General features: G+C 43.2%; 1 protein-coding gene across 6 annotated transcripts in view; it reads left to right on the top strand.

Moving 5' to 3' along the window:
* cdin1 (CDAN1 interacting nuclease 1) overlaps positions 1 to 11,367 on the top strand; it is a 54,393-nt gene extending 43,026 nt beyond the window's left edge. For all 6 annotated transcript variants that reach the window (XM_031847059.1, XM_031847063.1, XM_031847062.1 and 3 more), the window contains one exon: positions 10,280 to 11,367. In XM_031847059.1, coding sequence (XP_031702919.1) covers positions 10,280 to 10,433 — 154 coding nt within the window. In that variant the 3' untranslated portion in view covers positions 10,434 to 11,367. The remainder of the gene's footprint in view (positions 1 to 10,279) is intronic.
* The last annotated feature ends 2,815 nt before the right edge of the window (positions 11,368 to 14,182 follow it).

The raw sequence follows: 14,182 nt of genomic DNA, 5'->3' as shown, positions 1-14,182 counted from the left end.
GTGTGTGTGTGTGTGTGTGTGTGTGTGTGTGTGTGTGTGTGTGTGTGGTAAATCTAAGTGAGAGTTGGGGGCTCTGTGGCTAATGGAGTCCCCCTTGGCTATGTGACAAAGCGATGAGGCAGTCTGAGGGGAAAAGTGAAAGGGGTCTTCAAGTGTTTAAGGACATGAGAGGGAAAGGTGCTCGGGGTGACGGCCTTCACCGATTGAATGACGAAGGAGGAGCGCTGACATCTGTGTGCGCTCCTTTATCAGACGGACCCAAACTTTTTGTCTCGGGGAAAGACCAACATGTAAGCGATGGGCCCACTTTTTCCATACGTGTGCGTTCTGTCATTCACAGTTACAGAACACCACTAACAAGAAATCTATATTCATATTTTGTCTATATTTGTTCTTAAATCCTTTCAATGGAAATATAGTTTAGTCATTATGGTTTTTCCGTCTCTGATCTGAGGTGCAGACATCCATAGATCAGGGTTGCCAGATCTTAAGCAGAGCACAGTCCTATCTTCTGAGGCTTAAGGAATGTGCCTGTGCATATTTGTATCAACCCACCCTACCTCCTGTTCCTCCCCACTCTCCTCTCCTGTGTGGGCATTTCGTGTGGCTTTGCAGCATCGTCGCTATGACAGATCAACGCTGTCAGACCAGGAGATCCCTCTGTTTGTTTGTTCTCCAAAAGGGGTTAAACTGTCAAGTTGACAACTCACAAGACCTTTAGACTCTAGCACTACCACCTCTCCCCGTCTCTCTTCTCTCTCTTTTTCTCTCCCTCCCCCCTGTCCACCTTCATCCCCAAACGAGTGAAAATCAATACCAGATTGCCTGAGGACCACTGTTTGGTGTGGGCCTGACCCCTAGATGTCCCCCACTCTGCTTCTTTCATTACATGTAGCCCAGTATTTAACTTCCATCCTCATCCCTCGCCTAATTAGTTTCGATAAGCCCCGAGTCTCCCCCCCCCCCCCCCCCCTCTCTTACACGTGCACACACATGGACATTTTGCTTTCTTGCCCTTTGAAAGGGACACTCTGGGCTGGGAGTAATAAAAAGACAAATCCCAACACGCGCACAGAAGCCCCCAGCCATTCTTCAACTAGGATTATTTTTTTGTTTGCATAGCAAATTCTTAAAAACTACAATGAAATTAGATTTGCACCCCAGATCATCAGTGAAAACACAGGGGATATCCTGTGTTGTCCAAAGGCTAATGGTGCTTTGTGGTGGGCCTGTTAGCAGGACTACCCCCCCCCCCTATGTGTGTGGTTTTCCACTAGGCCTCCCATTAGATTGTGTCTCTGTTGAGTTGTCCAGTCACAGAAAAAGTAGTACAGAAAATACTAGTTGGCTCTTTTTTTAATTTCCTCCCACTAAACCTAGTAAATAATTGATTAGCACAAACCCAGAAAACCGCTCCAGTGATTTGTCCGCTGTAGGTCTGTGTGTGTTTTTATGTACCACCCACATGTCCAGGTGCCGCCACTGCGCCGGCTGGCCTCGTCGACCACTGACAAGCCCCAACGACATGTCGGCTCCCCCCCCCCCCCGGGGCTAAAATTACCCTCTGGAATGTAAACAGACTGCAGAGTAAGCACACAGCTTTCTGTGGCCCTTCGCCCGAGTCCGTCTCCAAACTGGCCCCCCCAAACTTGGACAGTTCCATTTTGGACTCCAAGGCCAAGTTTGACGGCAGGGATACCTTTAACCTGTCTTTCACAGCGGTTCTTCTCTTCAAGTAACAAGACTAATGAGGTGTTTCTGTGTCTGGTGATGATAATCATAATGGCGGAAATGTTCCATGCAACAGCTGAAAAAGGAAACATATTTCATTCTTTACTGTTTCTCCTCGTATCTCCTTTCCCCTTTTCATTGTAGCAGACAGATGGGCATTCACACCAATTCATTAGGTGTGTGGGGTAGCTGTAAGCGGTGGAGTCTGGGTGAAGAAGTTCACTGGGCCGGGCGCTGACATGTTGATTTAGTGGTGGTAACACGACTGCACTTCCAAAGGTGCTGACTTGGACGAAAGCCAGGCCTCTTTTTCTCCCAGGGAGACATTAGAGGCCTCACTCTAATTTCGGGGCAGGGTTCCACTCGTGGATGGAGAGGCCAAGAGGCCCTACACAACAAACATTCACACCTGCCTTTCCATGCCTAACTTTTGATTCAGGCCACACTGGAGTGGCAGCAGAATTGAAGATATAAGACTTATTCCTGAACGTGACTGATTGAGCCGGTGGATGTTGCGGCTTTTTCAGAATGGAAATGCAAGTCCCGTTGCAAAATAAAGACCATTTAGAAGTGACACAAGGTTTGTTCAAACTTAAAACGGAATAGTAAAATAGAGCACTGACTTGTTTCTTTCAATAGCATAACAAAATGTGGGAGACAAACGGCCACGTCTCAGGCACACGCATGCTATGACCTCACATATAAACATGATATCATCCATACACACACAACACTGTTACTCTGCTGGACACACCAGGTTTGCAGGCGCCCGGTCAGGCTGACGCTGCCCTCGCAAGGGCAGATAGGGTTACAGTACAAACTGTTGTTGATTAGGGCCGTGCCTGTAGTGGGGGGATCATCCTAAATTGAAAACACATCAGCCGCCAGGGTTAAGGGCAGGATTAGGACCAGGGCTTGCGTGGGGCGAGGAGGAGCAGCGGCAGGCACAAAATGGCCGTCCCTCTGCATTGCTTGTGACTGTGTTTCCCCAGAGACAGGTGGCAATTATCGGCCAGGGCTGCTGGGAGTTCACAATAACAGGTTAAAGGAGCATGTATCCCCTTGACGCTGTAGTCCTCGCCTTGTCTGCACAGGCGCCCAGCCCCCAGCCTGCTCGCCTGCAACCGCGGGGAGCTTCCTGTCTCCAAGCAGAACTTACAGACATGGTTACTCATCAAAGGCCAGAGGAACCCTCTGGTCAGATCTCCAAATTAGCACCGTGGCCACTGTTTGGCTTTAGAGACTAATAAGCCTCGTCTGAAAACGGTGCCTCAGAGACATTTTTTCTGCTGTTATTTTTACTCCGCGTATCAGATATGACGGTCGTCTAAATCTTGTGTATCGCATACATTTGAAATGTATTTACACTCGTCCACACTCGCAGATTACTGCCTACTCCTGATATCCGTATAGTACTTGCATAGGAGACACCATTTGCAGCCATTGGCAGAATAGGATTTAATCATATCAAGTGTTAATGAATACCCACTCAGTGTGTCATAACTGAAGAGATCAGGCCATTTTCATGATCTAGAGAGTCATTATAGAGGATGTGGAGTTGATATCTGAGAAAAGATCAGGTGAGCTCTGACCGAATGAACGTTAACCCTTACACAGCCTGCGAATAACACAGAGACAGAGAATACGTATTACTACTTTCATATCACAAGGGCTGAATTTAGACGGGTTTGTAAAAGAGGAGAAAAGAGAAAAGGTTTTGTCTGAAGTATAAGTTGTTCCATAACTCCAACCCAACTTTAACATGGATTGTTATGGTGTCATCAGACAGCTGTCGTCGGTAGGTTTTGTTTTGTCATGTGCAGTGTCCTGCATGCTGTTTGGAGCAACTTCTGAACATTAAACAGACACAACCATAGCCAGACCACACCTTGTTTGGTTTCGCTCCTCATCCAAAGCAGACCAGAGTGTGTCAAAGCGCGTTGGACCGTGACAGCGTAGATCTTAGAAGGGGACCCGCACAAATTACACACACAGCGCACACTTGTCCCTCAAATATGTGTTGCTAATGCGGTCGGCGACATGCTCAGTTAAGGGACCTAACGAGTTCCAAACACTGATTAAGCTTCCTCCCCATTGGCTGGAGGATGTTTAGAAAGCATAATATTGTACAAACGGCTCCTAACCAGGACCAAATGGGGTGAGGAGGCTGATGCTTATTAGGTCATGTGCTCCATAAAATAACCACGTGTTAGCCATGTTATCAATCAGATTGATATTGTGTGTGGGTGTGTGTGTGTGTGTGTGTGTGTGGGTGTGTGTGTGGGTGTGTGTGAGTGAGAAGATAAGGTTAATGTGAGAAGGTGGCTAAGGTGATAAGTCAGAGAAAGTGATAATTCGTTAGTGGGAGATAAAGACTACAGAGTCCCACAATACAGTGACGGTGTTGGGAGTTAAAGGTTATTAATAAAATGATCACGATAAATTATTTGTACAATTTATCATTCAGAAAAAAAAATGTAGTTTGATTTGTGTTATAGTTTCTATGAGTACACACTTAACTGCCATCATAGTTGTGTATGTTAACCAGATTCTGTGTATTCTTCAGAGCACATACAAACAATTGCATAATACATTAAACGCATCCAATATGTCCATAGAATAGGGCAATATATTGTTAGAACACTGTACTGTATTAAAATGATTTAAGTTTCTTATTTCTTTTTAATTATTGTACGTAAGGGAAATTGGCATCAAATACCTATCGTCATCAAATCCATCTATTATTGTCATTATTTTAATTTTTCTATTTTATTGTTTAAATATCTTTTAGATACAAAGGAACACATTACATTTGATTTAGTCAACAACACAGCATAGCTTATTATCAGTTTTTATTTTAATTATACATAAACACATATGTACTATGGTTACCTGACAAAGCAGTGGACTCGCACTGACGTGACTTGACCTCCCACACCCTTCATACTCACACATTACACCTCCACACATCTATGCTGAAACCCAACACTACACAAACATACACGTTAAAAAAAAACCTCTCTCTCTCTACCTCCAACAGTGATAAAGACAAACCACATCCGCGCCACGTTCCCTTTCCATAACCCATCGACAGAAAACATAAAACCGTCGGGGAGAATTACACCTGGCGGAAGATGTTTTATTTTTATTGCCCTCTATTCCACCTTAATTACGATGCTTGTGTAGGCTTGGGCGACTCATTTAACATACGATTGTACGCTACGGCTGCCTTGTATTTGTGTTTTACATACCCGAGCAGAATTGAACTTTTCCTTGCCCACAAAAATAAAAGGGGGCGGTGGTGAGAGAAAATAAGGTGTTTCTTTTCTTAGCTCCAGTCATGTTAATAACTTGTCTGTGGGAGGTTTACTCTTCCATTCAACTGTTATTTATGGACAGGAGGATGTATAGTTTGTAGCAAGGGATTATTTACCTCCCCGTTCGTGGACGCCCCTCCAGGCAGAGCCAGTCTTTAAATATCCTATTTGTGTGCACGGAAGCTTGTGTTATCAGGGCGTCTTCATCATAGGGCTGGCTGACTTGCTACAAACTGCTTCTACAAGGCCATTAAAATACAAACGCTGGACGTACAGTGATCAGCTGCGGGCCATATCACCTGGCATGCAGGCCCTGGGTCACTGCCCCCCCCCTCTAAAACTCCACACGTACAAACACATCACACATCCATTATCTGACCCTGTAAATAAACTCCAACAGGCAGCTGCCTTTAGCATGGACTGCCCATGAAAGGTCATTTGTCACTAATACACACATTTTTGTCTTTTGCTATGTACATAGTCCTTCTGTCTCCAACACAGACTTTTATTCCACTATACCTCTCGCCCCAATTACTCTCGATGCTTTCTGCCTTTAAAAGAAGTTGAGCGGGTTTCATACCTGCATTTCATGGAGCAGAGAAAGGACTGACTAAAGCTTATGTTTGGCAGTGCTTTAGTGGGCCTACCTTGTGACCTGATGTATGGATGCTGAAACAAAGAGGTCTTTGTGGGGGAAACCTCAGAGACAGAGTTCAGGCTCAGGTAGAGGCTTATGCTGTCTAAATCATTGCCGGGGCGTTTGTTTAAAATCGGTCTGCGCGGTATGTAAAATGAAATGACGTGTTTTAAAGTCGAGCGTAAATTCATCGTGATTTTATTGATAATTAGTCATGCCGCGTAATGTGTTTTGGCAGAAAGTGCTCAGCCCCCAGTTTTAGTAAAGCTTTTTCTCACCAAAATGTGGCAGATCAAATTAGCCTTGATCTGTTTGTTAGGTAGAAATGTTAAACAGCAAGATGTTTTTGAAGGTGGGGGGGGGGGGGGGCTGTCTGACCCCCTGCAACCTCAGACTTCTCAAAAAAATGAGAAGGGCATGAATAAAATCAGGACGGCAAGTTTGCACATTATTTGAAGGGTAGCGTTTGTATTTTACTGTATTTTTCACTAGATTTGCAGTTCATAGTTTCTTCTTTTTTTTTTTCATACTGGTGCTCTGTGCAGAGATTTAATTCCAGCTCTGTGTGAGGCTTGGCTGCATGACTCGCTGTGTGTGTGCACAGGCAGACACTAATAACACTCCCTCTCCTCCATTCCAGGCTTTTTGTTCCTGAGTGCCTTGCTCTCATTAAGCTGCCGAAGTAAGCTGCTTGGCACCTGCTTTAAATGCGACCACCACCCGCTCATTAACACTAACGAAAGCGTGGCCGGCAGCCACAAATCCACGCCCAGGCTCGTCAAGTGTCCCCCTTGCTGAAATTAGCTACGTTTCACAAACAATTTCACCAACTCGCTACATAGTTAGGTGTTTATTGGAAGATGGCTGACTCTGACTTAGAGGTGGTGTGTGTAGTAATAAGCACACACCAGGTTAAGATGAGCCAACCCACATAATAAACCATAATTTGCCTACAAATTCAAACTGAACTTAAAGTCACTTCCTCAGGCGTTATTACACACAAAGGGATTGCAAAGGAGTATACAGGGCATCATATACTGTATATTTATTATTGCTCAATTGAGTGTCTGGATAGTGCTTGGAACTTTCTCTTCTCATACTGTGGCCATACGGCTCAGTCTTAGCGCCCTGACCGTTCCCTTCCCCCTCAGTGTTATTGTTTGTATTCCCAGTCTCAAGCTCCTGAAGCTCCCTGTAGTATTAACTTGTATTAATTCTGAGTAGGATTCAAAGTCCATTTATTTTCTTTACCGTATGGAAAGGCCTTGGTGACATGGCTCCCCTGTGTTTATAATTTTGCTTGTTTCAATTTGCTCTCTGCCTCCCCTGACAGACCTGGGACATGATGTATCGTACGCCGCTGCCTTATCTGTTGATGTACAGTTTTAACCTTTCCAGAAGGTTGCCTCTCTCCCCTCTGTGCAGACCAGTCTCCATTTTCTCCCCTTTTTCAGCCTCACCTCCCCATCCAGAGCACAGGAAAATACATACAGAATGGCGGCTGAATAAAAAGAAGAGTATAACCCCCTTTTCCAAAGTCATCTAATGTAAATGTTTAGGTTTTGTTTCCATAACATTTCCATATTAAGAGTTGGCGACCATGTGCAGCAGTGGGGCCATGGAAACGATGAGAGTTTGGGGTCTTGAGCTTTGCGCAGTGCTGAGAGGCTGAGCTATGCGTGTGACATTGTGGTGAACTTTCAGTGTGCATCTGTGGGCTTTCTGCAGGGCTGTTAGCTTTGGCCTGTTGGCTCATAGATACAGCACCGTAAATCACACACTGTAAAATGTAGAATCCCAGGCCGGGGTGCAGAAGCATGTTCTGCGAGGGCCTCTTTGAGGGAAGATTGTGTGCGTGTATAGTCACATTTTTTTTTGTGTCGGCCTCCATGCAAGTACTGTATGTAGAACATGCACTGCCCCAAGGCTCAGTCAACAATACACATGCATATTTGGCAATGTCACGACAACTGATTCTTGCACTCTCATTTATAATTCATGTGGTTAGAATACCTTGTCGAAGTTGTAAGAGTCAAACATCTAGGTATTTATAAGAAGCTGGTACATTAAAACCGTATGAGAGACTATAGATTTGCGTAATTTATAATTAAAATAACACCATAGGGCAGGGGTGTCAAACTCATTTTCACTCTGGGCCACCTCAGCATCATAGTTTCCCTCAAAGGGCCGGTTGTAACTCTAAGACTGTATAAATGTAACGACTCCCTAACATATTGTTTTAACTAACTCTCTGCATTTGATTATTGTTTATTCAAGTGTAAAAATATTGTACATGCAGTTATATAAATGTAAAATTATATTTAAGCACATTTCTGTTATTATAAATAAATGATAAATAATTTTAATTTAGGGTTAAGAAACCCACATTACTCTATTAAAGATCAAACTTTTAAAGAAAATAACAAAGACAAATATCATCAAACACAAGTTATTACATTAACTTTGTTCAAAGCTATTTTTGTCACCTCTCTGCATCACTAATGCCCCTGTCGTCGTCGTCGTCGTCGTCGTCGTCGTCGTCGTCCTGTGCATGGCAGCTACATCCAAGAGCTCCTCACTGAGAGTCAGGTCTTATAAACATGGATAGATGCGCTGTATATATCCGTGTTGTCTGTGCTTTCATCAACAGCTAATGAAGAAGACGAGTACCTGCTCGTCTCTTAGCCAGCTGTGTTGTTAGATTGCTGCTAGTTCCTGAACTCGGTCTGCGATTTTGTTTCTTCACAAACTGACATTTGTAAAAGTCTGTATCTGATCGGAGCACACCTGCTCACATACCTTTAGCATGCACTGGGCTGTAGCTTGTGTAAATCTATTCTGCTGTGATTGCACTCTGCCTTTTAATTCTTGGGCAATTTTATGTTTTTCTTGGAGGCAAAATTTTGCTCCGTGTTTGGTGTCAAAATGCCGACGTGAATTGCATCCTTCATCACCGACACGCATCATAACACAGAAGACAGACCCGTTTTTCTCCTTCAAGCACAAACATGTGTTCGCTTTCCCATCTTTCATTACATTTTCTTCCCTCTGCATCAATTGTTCTCTTCGTGGACATTTTGGGATTATTTGTCGATCTTTTTCAACTCAATCACTTGTTGGAAAACCTCTTTACGGGCTGTTGCCTCTCCTGTCCACCTGTTGTGATAGTTTTAATGTCGGTACACAGACAACATGCTGTTTCATAATTTCAACTTTCTATCTCATAATTTCGACCATGGGGATACTTTTATTTTCAAGTCTAACTATTTTTTTTCCAAAATAAAAAATAAAATAAATTTATTTTTAATTTTTTTTTTTTAATTTTTTTTTTTTTTGCTGGTGGATTCGCGGGCCGCATAAAATGACGTGGTGGGCCTTGAGTTTGACACGTGTGCCATAGGGTGTTTAAGCCAGTATTTTAATACGAAATGATGGATCACAGGTTCAAGGTTTTATGCACTTTACCTTGAAGCTGAACTTCTGTTGCTCTCCGTGGCCCTTTGGCTAGCTTCCTGTCTAGGTCTCCCGAGGCCCTACAACATTGTTAACTGTCTGAGGATAGAGTGTCTGGGACCAGAGCACTGTCAGCCGCCTTGAATCTGGAAGCTGAGGTGCTCTCCGTTCAGAGTTCAACTGTGACATGTCTTTATGCACGGCAGCTAATGTTCAAAGAATATGTATGATCTATATGAGGCAGAGAGGGGCACCGGTGGCTCTTTGGGGCATAATAAATAGCTTGAAAGATGATTTATTGACTTTGTGAGAGGGAGAAGTAGTGAAATAACGTTGCACATTCTCGGTGAAGAACTCCTCCATTTTAATTGTTTCTACACCTTTCAGCAGACCTTCAGGTGTACAGTAGCTACAGTGTCTATAAGAGGCAATAGCAGCAACATGATGAGAGGGAGAGAACAAAGGATAGTAGAAAGAAAAGCAAAACCTTGTATTTAAATAGTCTGAACTTGTCTTCTCAGTTGCTTGGCAAGTCATTATTTATAGCTTTTAGGAACTGCAGTACTTGCCAACTGAGGCAAAGTTGCTCTGGCTTTCAAAGTGAATGTGAATGAAACAGCTGGACGCTGTTGGATTGGCTAACATTAGTCGCCAGATGCAGACTGTTTAAATCTCAGACTTTGTGTTGAACTCTGTGTGCTCTGCTATGTCCCAGAGGCTTCCGACGACAAGATCCGGAGGCCTTGGTGTAGAGCTTTGTTATTTCTTAGATTATTGTTATTTCACTGCCATTGTAATATGATCAAGTGTGTATCACCCTGTCAGAAAGATCTTAATCTTCCTGGCGGCTTTTTCATTTGATTCAACACAAGTTTCCTGGATAGTGATCAAAGGAAAAAAAAACCTAAGTGACCTTATCTCTCATAGAGCAATCTTGCATGTGTCCCATCTTTCTATCTCTTCACTTACTCATTCGTGCTTTTTTGTTTTGCCTTCCAAATCAAACATGCCTCAAGCATTGCGCAGATATGAATTTAAAAGAAACTGTAACTCATTCATAGCTACGTCAGAACTCTCCGACCTGACAGCAAATGATGTACTAACACAAAATGTGCTTTGTTTCTTTTGTTTTGCACTGCAGGTTTGGTCCTGGCCTTGTGATCTACTGGTATGGCTTCATAGGAGAGCTGGACTGCCAAAGAGACAGAGGTATCCTGCTCAAAGACTGCTTCCCTACAGACATTGTCCTGTGCCATGCCGCCCAGCAGGACGGACCGTCACACGAGCCAGAATAAAAGACAAAGAGTGACAAAAGCAAAAAACTTGGGATGGAAGGAAAGAGAGAGGGAAATAAGGAGGTGGGAAGGGTAGGAACAGGGGTGTATACCTAGATCCGGAAGCAATTTGGCTTTCCTGCAGAGTGAGAGACGACTGGCAAAAAATCTGCCCTGAACTCCACCCGACCCTCTGTCTCTGTCTGTCTCTCCCTTCCTCTCTTTAACTGCCCCTAAAGCTACCACATGTAAACACACCCCACCTTTCTGTATATCTGACAGCACAGGGTCAGATTCATACCTGTGTGCAAAAACACTGTCTTGGAGGCTTTCCTGGTTGTGGTCAGCTCCTGGCCCCTGGATGGCCTCTTGCAACGGACAACCAGGGTGAGAGCCAGGACCAAAGCAGGACATTAGGCCCTTCCTTATCACACCCCAAGCCCTGGCCTTTGTCACTCCTTCCTCCTCCACTCCACAAGCAGATAAGAGAGGGGCGGTCCGGGGGCTGGGTGGAAGCCTGTCTCTCACCTGCGTCACTCAGTGCCCTCTCAGTCACTCTCCGGGGGGTAAACAGGATCATTTCTGATTAAAGATGGCCTCACTGTGACCTTTTTCACTTCACTTCATAAAATCTATTGAGGATACATTGTTTTAACCACAGTGGGTTGAAGCAGGGGTTCACATCGCAACTAATTGTCATCACACAAATATTGTCAACATGTTGTATCTGCTTCTTTCGAGTGAATTATCTTGATTAACTATAAATGGTCACATTTTGGTTACACATTTTCACACAGATGCCACTGACCTCAAGTGACAATGATGTTACACAACAGGTGTTTCTGTTTTTCTCCTCAGTTGGTTTGCCTGGCGTTGGATATAGTGTTAAATAACACATTTAAACCATACTTAGTCGGTGCTGTAATTAATTTTTTTTTAACAATTCATGTGTTTTTTAAATTTTTTTAATTTATTGGTTAATCATTTGGTCTATAAAAGTTAAAAATTGAAAAAAAAAAAAATGACCATCGCATCATGTTTTCCTACCCGATACTCAACTTACAGCGATATAAAACAGAGGAAATAAAAAGTATACAAGAAGCTTGTTTGGCATTTTCTGTTTCACAAATAAAAATGATTCATTGACAATCAAAATTTGTGGGTGACTCATTTTGTCTATACATTTTCTGTGTTTCTATTGACTGACTGGTTAAGTGACAAATCATCACTCATACACTGATCTCAGTGCACAAGGTTATTTATTAGTCTTAAGTCTGTCCTGAACATTAAAACACCTCTTACCATATACAGTGAACAGGAGCGACACTGCAACAGACCCTTCAGAACCACATACAGTGAACAGCAGTGACACTTCAGAACCGTATACAGTGAACAGGAGCGACACTGCAACAGACCCTTCAGAACCGTATACAGTGAACAGCAGTGACACTTCAGAACCATATACAGTGAACAGGAGCGACACTGCAACAGACACTTCAGAACAGTATACAGTGAACAGGAGCGACACTGCAACAGACACTTCAGAACCGTATACAGTGAACAGGAGCGACACTGCAACAGACACTTCAGAACCGTATACAGTGAACAGTAGTCTGCACAACAAACAGTTTTCCAAATAAACCCCGACGTATACAAAACAGTGGCACCAGCAGCCAAAATAAAATCAGTTGGCACAGTGGCCTATTCGATTTTGAATAACTTACCCTTTGATGATTGCATTACTTGAATAGGAAGCCCATCCCCCTGTCCTTTTGGATGAAGTGGTTAATGGCATCATCCATCAGCAATTCCTTCTTCATGGAAATTAAGGCCAAGTCTGACAGTTGGGCCTGCCCAGATGTGTTCCCAGAGAATGACCTCCACAGCGGCAGTGTCAAACTTCTCTCTCTTCTTTTCAGTTGTTCCGTGTAGCTCATCTTGTGTAGCTCCAAACCTTGGTTTTGGAGAATTCCAAAGACAACATCTGAGTACAAGAAGATGGCCTGGAAGGTTTTCAACCAAAAACAGAAGTTGAAGCTGGCAAGGAGGGTGATGTATCCATCGGCGCAATGAACAGTGTCATCATCAAACTCTGGGTGTGGTGTTCTACGGTCTGCTCGATCGCCGAGGAGAGTGTCATGGCTTTTATTATATGGAAACAATTTATAGACCTCCCATGAACAGATTATATACCTTATTATGTTATTTAATATTAACAAGTTCATTAGTTCTTTACATGTTTTATGAGTGGGTATTCCCTCATACTATCACATGTATTTATAATTATTATTTTTAGGTTTGAATCACTTCAAAAGTTCATTCATAACGCTGAATTTCTTTTTGCATGTCTATTCATTGTGTTTGTGCTTTTGATTGGGCTACACTAATATTATTGGTATTATTCTGTTTGTGTAATTAGATTCCAGTGATGGCTGCCATGATGCCATGAAAAAACAACATTTTGATTATGGTCAAAAAACAGTTTGCGTTCCTGCTTGACGAACACAAAGGGAGGCACGCACCTGTGTCAGTGAGACGGTCAGGCAGGGCCCACTCTCTGCACAAAAATACAAAATAAAATACAAAAAATACAATTAGAACTGATAACTTTTTTAATATCTTTTATTAATTTATTTGTAGGCCTTCTTTGACCAGTTCCCCTCTGGTGCTGAATATGTATCCTATGCGGTATAAACTGTGTTAGCGAACATTTGCTGACATCATAGCAAGCCAGCATGGAGTTACAATGTTCTGGGATTAAAGTGTCCGTCTATATGTCTCCCCATGAGTGAAGGATTATATTATGTGTCCGTTCCACATTTCACACTGTGATCATCTAAAAATAAAAATTTCTATTGTACAGTCCTGTTGTTCTTGTCTTGAATATTAAAAGCATAAACTTTATATGTGTATTATATACACATTAAGAAGTGCAGATACTGGAGTAGAAACACCTGATTTTCGTGTAAAGGTGTGTGACTATCCAGCAGTTGCCTGTTGCACTTCTTTACAACCTCAGTACCTTTTATGAGCGGATACCAATGGAAGGAACACAGGGGAACCAGAAGTGAACATAAACTTGAGTGATGCTTTTAGAGGCAGATATGCACTGCCTATAGGGGGTCCCTGTCCTGTCCTCTTCTTTATGGCACACAAAACAAAGAGAGGAAAGAAAGTGAAAGTGTGAAGAACCTACCACCATCTCTTATGATAAGAGGCAGGTATTGTGCCCCCTAACTGTTGCAGTATTGAAACTGAGTAAAGAAGATCTTTTGTTTCCTATTACACAGATCTTTCAGTATACAGACACTTTGTAACTGTCCATCCCCACTCGCTTGCAGAGAGAGGAATCAAAGTAGACCTCAGGTGAAAGGTATAGTGACACATGAATGAAATTTACGATAGTGTAATCTGTCCCAATCCTGACCCACGCATTTCTGTTACTGAGGAGAACTCCCCCATTTAGAATAAAAATAAGCGATTCTATGTTTGTTCTGCACAGTCATGCACCGCTCACGCGTTAGACAGATATGGTATGTGGGGGTTAAATACCACTAAAGTGTTGCTTGATTTGTTACCCTTAAACCTCTAACCCTCAGCTGGCTCCCATCTAGGCCTTGATCCTTCCACGAGGAGGCCAGTGGGTCACCGCGGGGTCGCCAGGCGGCCATGGCTTCCTCTGACAGGCCCCCCCCCCTGGTCCATGTGGTACAAAACAACTGTCCCCATGTGTCCAGTTAAACTCGGGCCTATTGCCTGGCCATGGAATG

The sequence above is a fragment of the Anarrhichthys ocellatus genome, unplaced genomic scaffold (genome assembly GCF_004355925.1).
Source record: "Anarrhichthys ocellatus isolate YVR2014 unplaced genomic scaffold, GSC_Weel_1.0 scaffold7, whole genome shotgun sequence".
In the NCBI taxonomy this organism is placed as follows: domain Eukaryota; kingdom Metazoa; phylum Chordata; class Actinopteri; order Perciformes; family Anarhichadidae; genus Anarrhichthys; species Anarrhichthys ocellatus.
This window is presented reverse-complemented; position numbering and strand designations above follow the sequence as displayed.